The 10,778-nt window shown below is 45.2% G+C and overlaps 1 protein-coding gene across 1 annotated transcript; it reads right to left on the bottom strand.

Moving 5' to 3' along the window:
- Positions 1 to 2,884: 2,884 nt before the first annotated feature.
- On the bottom strand, positions 2,885 to 3,267 carry LOC122618113. Its single transcript, XM_043794254.1, has 2 exons — positions 2,979 to 3,267; positions 2,885 to 2,943 (listed from the first exon to the last, which is right to left on the bottom strand). The coding sequence occupies exons 1-2, from the start codon at positions 3,265 to 3,267 to the stop codon at positions 2,885 to 2,887; spliced, it is 348 nt and encodes a 115-aa protein (XP_043650189.1).
- Between the last annotated feature and the right edge of the window lie 7,511 nt (positions 3,268 to 10,778).

Here is a 10,778-nt window from a genome sequence, read left to right on the forward strand (position 1 = left end):
TCAACTCGACAAATATTCAACACGTATTCATTTCCTGCGGACGCTCAGTTGCCAACTGGCAACATTCTGTGTCGCAGGAGTGGGTTGCGGAGCCGCAGGAGGTGGCGATGACGAAGAAGACGCGGCACAAGTGCAGCCAGGACATGGATACTTGCACTTGATGCCTTCGCTATAAAGCTTTGGCTTTGCCTTTAGCTTCAGCTTCTGCTTCTGCTTCAGCTGGAGCTGCAGTTGTAGCAGTAGCTGTGGATGTGGACGTGGATGTGGATGTAGCTGTAGCTGCTGATGAAGTAGCGACAATGCGGCAATGCGTCGCAAACTCACGTTGAGTGCTACTTGGCAGCAAGACAACGACGCCCAGACTGCCACGACAAGGACGAAGGACGAAGAACGAAAGGAGTAGCGACGCAGGCGATGGAGATGCTGATGCAGATGGAGGTGCAAAAGGATGCCAGGATGGGTCTTGGGGGAGAGCGGAGGCGGTGCAGGATGTTGGATGTTGGATGTAGATGCCAGCGACGACAGCGTGACACGCAACAGGAGGGCGGAGATCCAAGGACAGCGGTATTTCCCTGGCCAGGATAAAGGAAGCTATCGCTGAATTGGCGACAGATACGCTAAGGAATCTTTCCGCCTTGGATGAAAAGCAGAGAATGCCAAATCCTGTCACCGAACGATGACTGATGAAAACCATGTGTTGCGATAACGATGAATAATAAAAACCGCAGATCAAACATCACGTTTAGAAGGTGGATTTTTGTATGGCTGGGTGGCTTTACTTACGACTGCTAGTATCTATAACCTTCTTAAATAGTCAATAGCATACCTTAAAAATGATTAAGCCCCTGGAACTGCAGAAATTGTAATGATTTTATGATATCTACAATTTTCCAATATTTAAATGTTCTATCCTTCCAAACCCTCATAAATCAACTATTTGCTTAGGGGTCAGCAAACTTAAATGGAATTTGAAAGAAAGAGATTGTAAATTGATGCGGTTCGAATCTATTGGATGTTTTTATTCAAAGGTTTTCCCATTGTCTCACGGGGTTTTCTTTCTGCAGGGAAGCAGCTTCTGCCCAAGACGAATAGGGTTTTCATTTCTGAGAAGTCTTCATCTGCTCCTTAAGTTCCCTCCCCTTGCAGTGGATGCTGCCCGTGAAGTCCTGATAAATTTCCCTCACGAACCGACCTCATCGCCAGGCAGAGCGAATGTGTTGATCCTTTGACGATTGCACAACACTTCCTCCACATGCATTCAGTTCCCAGTTCCCATTTCCCAGTTCGCAGTTCCCATCCCAAAAGATAGCCCACCTCAACCCCAAGCCCAAAGCGAAACCCACTCCCAAACCCCCGGCCATTTCCCAGCATTATTTCACCCCTCTGGAGGTATCTCGTCAAGTGACCCTCTCGATGGCTGTGGCTGCTACTCGGGTTCCCCCAAGTTCCTACCATCCTCCCATCCCACCATCCTACCAGCTCTCCCAGGATATCTCCAGGACCTGTGCTTCTCCAGGAGGAAGCCGTGAACGCTTAACGCCCGCTCATTCCCAGCGAGAGAGTCACACGTAGCCACGAAATCATTTTTCACCACTTAGTCACGTCGCTTTGACAGCACATCCCTGGGAGGATGGGGCATGGGTTTTCGGTTCTGGCTCTGGGATCTACTAAGATGGGGTTGGGGGTGTTGGGGTTAGTCTGCGATATATGGTCTCGGTCGCAGCCTCAGCAGCCTCAGCATCCGCTCTTATCTGCGGTTTAGTTGCTTATAATTGGCAGACATGTGAGTGTGCGAGTGGAAAGGATTGCAGGGGAGAGCTTTCCCAGTGTCCTTTTTCCCGCCCCTACTCCCCCTCTCGAGAACCGGATGCGAATGCCTGCCGACTGCTAATAGTTACACTCGCAGGATATCTATATGTCGGTAATTAGCCAACCGTAAGTCAGTACAACTACTTTCCCACGCGGCGAACATTGCGTGATGTTGTTATTAAGCAGCAGTAGTAGATGTAGCAGTAGTAGTATGTAGTAGTAGTCCTCCTACGTAACTTGCTCGGCAATTACATTTGTACTTCTGTCGATCGTTAGTTGGGAGGCGAAGTTTCCCGCCGCTTCTGCGTTTTTGGGTGGTGGGTAGCTAACAGATGGCATCAATCAAGTGGAAACCACTAAGTATAATGCAGCAATGTTGCCCAAAAGTTGCCATTGCAGTTGGGAAATCTTGTTGCCCTTTCCCGGCCAGCACCCCTTGCACCACCGCCCTGTATCCTGCACGGTGAAAAAGGAAGCAAGGGGACATAATTTAAGTTTCATATCAATTAAAATATATATGAACATGACAGGTTTGTGAAATGAAATTGAGAGTAAAAGCAAACTGAACGCAGCTCTTTTTTGGAAACTATAGGAAAGATAGCATTTTATGAGAGAAGAGTTAACAACTAAGCAGAGTTCTGAATTTCATGGGAGGAAAGCTGATGAAAGCCTTTCTAGAATCATGCACATTTCACACTTACTTCTGAATAATGGAGAGATCCATCGCCTTATAGTATTGGTAATTGTTGTTGAATCCCCAGCTATGCCCCATGATTTGCGATTTTCGCAGTGTAAACTGAACATCCCAACAAGTGCTTGTGGTACGTGTTGTCCTGCTATTTGGTTACCTTGTATGGTTGCACTTCCTTCGCTTTGCTTGTGGCACGAATCAAAGTATTGAATTTCTATATCCGTTTTTTTTATTCCAGCTCCCTTTCGTTTCATTTTGTGTATTGTTCGGGTGAAAGGGGCGTGTTGCTTCGGTGTTGCTGCTGCTGTTGCTGTTGTCGCAGTTGGTGTTGCTGCTGCTGCTGATGTTGCTGCCGCTTACATAAAGGACAACAGCTCAGCAGGACTAAATGAGTGCACAGGAAGTTTTTACACCGCTCACCTTGAGCGGGGGTTTTGGGTTTGCGATTGTGCTTGTGCTTGGTTTGGGTTGATGGGTTGATGGGTTGAGTTGAGGGTTCGATGGTTCGGTGGTTGTGGGAATGGGAATGGAACTCGAGCTGTGGATGTAACTGGGTGCGGGGCAATTAGGTCCTGTCCCAATGGGCGACTACATGTATCTGAGGCAGAGCGGAAACTGTCGCAGGTGATCGGCGTGTTGATAAGTTCGAAAACATCAGCAGCACCACCAGCAGCAGCAATAGCACCAAAAGCAGTGGCAGTGGCATTTACAGCGGCAACAATCACCATCAGCAACTTGAACCCGAAATGTGTTTCGCATTTTGGCATTTCGCAATTGCCAAGGCGAAAGTTCTGAAATCGTTTTGTGGCCCCTGTGCAGAAATCCATTTTTCGCATTTGTATACCCTGACAGAGGTTAATTGCCTGAGTTCGTCAGTTTGAAGGTCTACACACATTTTTTGTCTGCTCCATTTCATTGAAAAGTTTTTCGAATGCTGCGAGCTCTGCTTTTCATTATGTAGCCATCATTTGTCACACACTCTTTTGTTTTTTGGATAGCGATCTAAAGGGCATCCTGAAAATGGCATTGAAACAAAAAGTTGTCAGGGAGTTGCTGATAGGAAGTTCCTATTTAATAAAACTTTTGCCTTAATTTACTTAGTCCATAAACTTTATCGTAATTAAATCTTGATAATTACATTTGCAGTAAGACAGTCATTTACATGCATACTAAGATATTGTGATAACGTGCGTAAGATGAACATAACTTGTGGCTATCTATTTATGTGTGTGCCTATAAAGTTCATCCCCCAACTAAATCTAACTAATTACAAACCATTTGAGCACATTGAACCATACTAAGTTCGGCTTTGAATTGATTTTCAAATTATAATCAAGAAGTAACAAATCTTCTACATTTTTATTTTGTAAAACTGGAAAACGGCAATGAAAAACTAGTTTATTTCGTATTTTTCTAGCAACTTCCGCCGTTTTAGCTGTCATAACAACAATGGGTAAACCAGGGTATTCAAACCTTTAGGAATCGAAAGTTTTCCTCTTTTTTTTTACAGTTTTTCGTGCAAGTTTGGGATCTGGTTTTCCGAATAGCTCCAGCTACTCGGAAACAAAGTGCTATAAAAGTCACGCCCGAGGCGAAATGAGTTTTCAGTTGCTGCTTGCGGACAGAGGGGATGGTGTGAGGGGGGTGTGGTGGAAAGCGGGCGGGAAAGCCGCTTTTCCAGCGTGTTTTTTACCGTGTTCAGCATCAGGTAAGCTAACCTTTTGTGCCGCCCATTAGAAACATGCACGCAGTCGGCTTACTTAAGCATACAAATTGTGTACGGAGGCAAATGCAAATGCGCCAGACTCCCGGCAATGTGGAAATGGGAAATGCGGAATTGTAGAATTGTGGAAATGCGGATACGTGCGGGGATTTGAGGCAGCTCTCTCTCCCTCTCTGACTCGCTCTCTATATTTGGGCTGGGAAAACTTTGCCATGCGTGCCGCCATTTGACTCGCAAGATTGACACGCTGCCAAGAAGGAGTGGGGGGGATTTTCCTTATTTTTTGGGGGGAGTACAAAGTGGGAGGAAAAACTGTGCAGATGTGTCCAATTTAGTGGAACACTGGACCAACGCCCCCGGCCAGATGCTCTGGAGCTCCTTATGATTATTATTCCTATATACATATATATACCAGTGCGCAACCCCCGAAAAAGGAAAAGGAACGGCCAAAGGAAAAGCGAAAAGAAAACCCCAACCAAACCAAACCAAAAGCCCCAAGGCAACTCGACAAGTGGCGGAAATTAATGCAGTAATTGTGGTAAGCGCTTGTCCTCCTTGCTGATTCATAATCGCATGTATTCAATTAAGGAGATTAATTATTTCACGCAGTTTTCGAGGGATTTAAATCTGTCAGGCTTAAGGAAAAGGAAACTCTTTGCCCCCCTTCCCCCTTTTCCCGTACATAAAGGGGTCAGAGAGCGGTCCTCGTTCCAAAACATCCAGCGGTCAGCGAAAGGTCACGTGGCCACCATAAATATGCCGGCTATCGATTGTACCTGACCACGCCACAGAACTATCCATCTTCCATAAGATGTCAGCGGCAGGAGCTTATGCAAAGTTCTCCAACCTCACAGTTTTTTGGGGGAGAAAAATCCACGCCGATGCCGAGCATTTCGACCATGACAATAATCATCTGAAGCGGTTTCCTCGTTTGGGGGGGGAGTGTCAAAAGTAGTAACTCCCCCTTTGCCACAGCCGAGGGTGGTTTCGATTGGTTTTGGTTTGGGTCTGGGTATTGGCCAAATAAATTAGGCAGCAAAAAATTGACATTCCAAGGAGCCAGGACATCGCCACTGATTAGAACAATATGCGTGAGTATGTAAAAGGCAATCTGCAGACCCATACACATTCATACATACATACGTATATATCAGCGTATCTGTAGAGGCGTATTTATATAACGCATTTGTAGCCGGCCAAAAAAAGATGTGTTCAAAATAAATATGCGTGCGTGTTGCTTCCCCACTCCAGGGCACAGTAGCCGAAATGAGTATAGATTTGTTTGTTTGTATGTCGTTAGCATTGTTTTTCCCTCAGTGCGTGCGTGCGTGTGCCTCCATCTGCATCTGTGTGTATGTCCCAGTGTGTGTGTGTGTGTGTGTGTATTTTTGCCTTTCGTTGACACTTTCACAATTTATGGCAAATGCTGTCTTCCACCCGGTCCCCTGCCACAGGAAAGGCGCCAACTGAACGACAGAAGCAGCCCAACCAACCCCCTGAAAGTAACTTTCGCCACCCACCGAAAACAAAAAGAATTCCCAAAAAAAGAAGGCGATTCTGCAGTTTCGGCGTTACGAATGCGAGGTACCCAAAGTAACACAAGTATTATATAGAATTCAATCTCACTTATTGACCATTCAGTGAACTATCACTAAACTTCTGTGCTTAGTTCTTTAGCTGTCGAAAAGTATTAGTTCATCAAAAGTTTTCTTATCACCAATACACCCCATACAGGGTATCTCCCATGGGCGTTTTGGGGGCGTGGCCGTTTGGGGTTGGGCCGGAAAAGCATTCTGTTTACCAGTTTCCGCAGTCCCCAGTTGTACACAGGACTCATTTGAAATAAATATTTTTGTGTTTTTACTTGAAGCGACAATAACGCAAAACATGAAACATACACTAACAGCAGCAGAGACAAATGTGCCACTGTGCTCTGCGTGTGTGTGAGTGTGTGTGTGTGACAGAGTCCTGGAAAGAGTGTGAGACTGTGTGTGGGTGTAGGTGTGTGTGTGTGGCTGTAGGCAAAAGCAAGCGCGGCGATGCGGCGTCAAAGTCGAATTACTCATACGCCACGTTGGCCAATGTCGCTGCCACTTTGGCTTCGCCATTGTTGTTCTTGTTGCCTTCGCTGCCTTTGCTGTCTGACACACAATCCGTGCCTCCAGTATGCGCGTTGACGTTAAAAGCTACGGAGCAATTAATCATTAGCTTTTACAGGATTTATTGCAAATACTTTTATCGGATATATTAAATGAACTCCACTCCACAAGCGCTTCACAAGGGGCTCTACGGCCTAAGGCCGCCAGTGGAATTATGGCAGCATTAATCCAGTGGGGACTATCTGCCTATCTGCCGCCAACATCTTACTACTGTTCGGTTCGGTTTGCTTCACTTCTGTTCAGTTCTGTTCTGTTCTGCGCTGTTTTTTGGGGGCAGGCCTTTCGGCTTTAAGATTTGCGTCATCGCCAAGTGTCAGTCATGTGGGTCACGGGGCGAAAAACAAGAAAATGTAGGGAAATGTGGAAAGTGGGGGGCAAAAGTTTTTTAGACATATGCACACACGCGATGGCTTAGCAACAGTTTACATCGCATTGTACTACGTTGTTTACTTTCGGTGACAAAATGAGTTACAGGTTTCATTCATTGCCCTAATGCAGCTTGATAAATTTGAGCGCATTAATTACGCTCACTTGGTCTTGGTGCTGGCAACGCACATGGCAAATATATCCTTCGTCCTTCGTCCCTCGCCTTTGTCTCCATCGTCTTGCTCCTTTTCGTAGCCGGCGATTTGGAGAGTGCCTCTGTTGTTCAGTTTCATGTGCCATTAACCGGCTCAAGCCGCCGCGATTGATCTTGGCCGTAAGTTGGGTTTATTGCCTCCTCATCGCCAAAGAAGCTGTTTCCATGCGTGCACTGAAAGCAATTGGAAATCTGTAATACACTTTATATTGTGTACAAAGGGATACAAATTCCGTACAAAATACTTGCTTGCTATAAATTTCTTATACAAACACGAACTTTTTCGCACCCATCAAAATGATTTAACATTCAAACTTCAAATCCCCCATTTGAATAGGAAATGTGTAACAAATTTAAGTGAATATACAAAGTCCTTTAGTATAACCAATTGCCTTAATATTTCATAAAGCAAGTTTTGAGTGAACAACCAATGTTTTATGACAATGTTTTGTGATATTCTTAGATTTTCGCACGCTTCGAATTTGATTCGCGTTAGTTTTATGGTAAATCACTAAATTTAAGTGCGATTTTGAGCAATATTTTTTTTTCAGAGTGCTAAGACGCAGTGGCTTCTTTCGCATTCTGCACATGCAAATTTATAACAATTTTACGTTCTCACATGCTCAAAGTCGTAAATCGTATTCGGCAAGGTGCGAACTGCTCCGCCATTCCGCGCCAAAACCAAGTGGCTGTGCATAAAAAATCGTTTATGGCTTTGCAGCGCTCAAATAGAACAAAGCATAAATCCTAATTTACTTATGTGGAGCTGCAGCAGTTGCCACTTGCTGTGTGTTCGTGTGTGTGTGCACGTGTGTGTGTGTCACCCAACGGTAAACATATATCAACAACATCTTAAACTCATGACGCCAAATAAATACAAATGTTGTAAAATGCAGGGGATGCCCCGGCACGGGGATAACATAGAACCCAGGCCAGACTCGTAAATCGCTCGGAAAAAGAGGAAAAACCCATACCCATTGGAGTTTTCCCATTGCCTGGGAAAATTGTCGAGTAGGAAAAGCAGCGTGTGAGCTTAGTGGCATCGCGATTGAATGGGACTCTGAATAAATTTCACCTCAGCAAGTGGCTGTAAATTGTTTATACTTTACTCGAGTCCGCTGTATTAAAAGCGAGTTTGATGGAATATGGATTAGGAGTGCTGTGTGAGCTCGTTTTGACTGGGTGTTTGATTTTGTACGAGTGAAAGAGTGATAGAGATTCCGATGGAGATATCCGAAATAACTTTACAAGTGTGTTTTACGATGTGTCTTATTGTTGGGCTTATTTTAGAAATGCCATTATATTACATGACTCATTTGGCAAAGAAACAAGCTGGTTGCTATGAATATGAGTGAAGTAATTGGAGTGATTCCTTATATTTTCATTGATTTAAATGCATGTTCAGATCTCAAATTTCCCTGAAACAGTTTTAGTTTATGAAAGGAATTTATTAATTTGAAGCCAATTAACATTCTTGTTTGTGGCCAAGCATTTCAGCCTTGAAAACGAAATATTTAAGAACTTTCTGTGCGAGAAAACCAACGTTTAGGCTGAATAAATCCTTAATGGATTTGAAGTTGCCCCGAAGACATTTACAAAGTGCAGTTGCGGCTGAAATAAATGCATTTCACAAATATTTCAAAGAGTTCTCGGCCAATAAATCTGACCGAAAGTGAGCTTACCTCTTGATCAAACTAATCAAGTTGAGTAGCCGCCATTGAAGTGGTTTTGTTTACTTCAAGTTCTCGCCCAGAAATTGATATAATTGATGGCCAGCCATAACAGGCCACATTAGAAATGCCGGTCAATGCTGGAGATTTTCCTTCTTCAACATCCGTAACCCCTGTCGGTGTGTGTGGGTGTGTGTGTGTGAGTGTGGCTGTGTGTCTGATTCTGAGTCCTTGTTTGCGTCTGTGTTTGTCGTCCATCTGGCAGAAGGAGCTTTCCAGCTTGACTTGTCCAATACGAATCCGAATCCGAGTCCTAACAGGAGGGGAACAAAAAATACTAAAGCGTCAGCGGCATGTTAAGTAAACTTTATGACCGGAGCATTCCGCAAAAAGCGCTGGGATGAGCTCGACGGACGGATAAGTCCGGCGGATCGGGAGGAGTGGAAATTGCTGGCCGGGCCGCAAATAAAACCAGGACCAGAACGAGAACCAGAACAAGGATTCCCAGGCAGCGCGAGTGAGGCATCAAAAAGTAAGAGCAAATGCAAAAGCAACAACTATAAAAACCTGCAGCGATAGTAAAATGCAAATTGGTTGGGGTGGCTGGGCAGCAGCAAGCACTTCCAGGACTTCAGGACGCCAGAACGCCAGGACTCCAGGACTTCTGGACTCCCTTGGTCCGTCAAGCGAGGCACAGAAAACGGGGAGGCACACGAAAAAAAAAAGGGACGTAGAAAAATACTAGTAAGCTCTGGCATTCGCACTCGTAAAATAAAAGTAAAGTGCAACAGCAATTTGTTTGCACAATTGCTGAATGCGGCCATTGCTGTTGCTGCTGTTTGTGTTGCTGCTGCTGCTGCTGTTGCTGTTGTTGCTGCTGTTGCTGTTGCTGTTGGCACTCGTCGCATTGTTTGCTTTGTAGCCGGTTGTTGTACATTTTTATGACAGCTCAAATTGGCCCCCATCGCCGCCCGCGAGCAACACTGTCAGCATATGGCAATAAATGGGCAACAGGAGTTGGTCGTCGCTCCCCACAAATGCCCAGACTATAGTCTGCTTTATACCCGACTATACTATATATATATGCATATAGTCGCCAGCAGCTTTTTGCCCACTTCGCGTCTGATTTGCGATGTCAGAGGAGCCAGTTGATTTGATGCCTTGTTGCAGAGCCCTTTTTGATGACGACGCCCACCATCCTTTTGCTCCATTTCATTTTCTATTTTGGCACTTTGAAATTAAAATATAAAACCCGCGCCGCTTTGACAACTTTTTAAGCTCCATTAGCGTTGACGGCAAGAAAGCCTATCAAGCGGCAACAAAAGGCGGCCGTGGAAAAAGGGTCAATGTAACCGCGAAGGCAGCCGACGACGCGGCAGGACATTGGGACATTGGGACACCAGGACATCGCCGGGACATCGTCAGGACATCGCAGCCAACCCCTTTGGCCGGGTAACCTTGCGGTTGTTTCCTTTCCCATTTCCCATTCCCGGCTCCTTTCCCTGCAGCACTGGCAGAACCCAAACCCAAGCCGCAATTGCGAAACCAATTCAAGCACTACAAACAATTCTTTTACTTACTTATTGCTATATGAATATATATATTATATATCATGCCAGACTTAATAAAATTATTTGTGAAATTGGTTTAAAAACCTTTTTACCTGCTTTGCATTAAAGCTCTGTTAAAATTGGTCCTAAGTACTGGCTTATTCTGAGCTCAATAAGACATAAGTAGTGCTTCCAATATATTGCCAGTAACTGCCACTGATTTCTCGCAGTGCATCCTGTTCCGGTCTGCTCTGGTTTGGACTGTTGGCTGGCCTGGTTGGTTGGTGTTGCACTTCCGTGGCTCGAACAACAGCGGGAGCCGAAAAAAAAACATTTAACTGTTTCGCTGTTTGGCATTCATTGCGAATTTAAAGGGCGGCTTAGTGACAGGAATAATAAGGAAGCCCGCAGCGGAAGCGCTGATGTCAACGCAGCAGCAGCAGCAGCAACAGCAGCAGCACCACCAATGGCACAAAAGCGAAAAAAAAAAACAAAAATGATACGAAAACCGCAAGGGACTCTATTGGATGCGGGGGAGGAGGGGGGCTGGTGGTGGCGACCAGGGGGGCAATAATGGGCTACGGCCCATGGAGTCC

Source organism: Drosophila teissieri, chromosome 3L (assembly GCF_016746235.2).
Source record: "Drosophila teissieri strain GT53w chromosome 3L, Prin_Dtei_1.1, whole genome shotgun sequence".
In the NCBI taxonomy this organism is placed as follows: domain Eukaryota; kingdom Metazoa; phylum Arthropoda; class Insecta; order Diptera; family Drosophilidae; genus Drosophila; species Drosophila teissieri.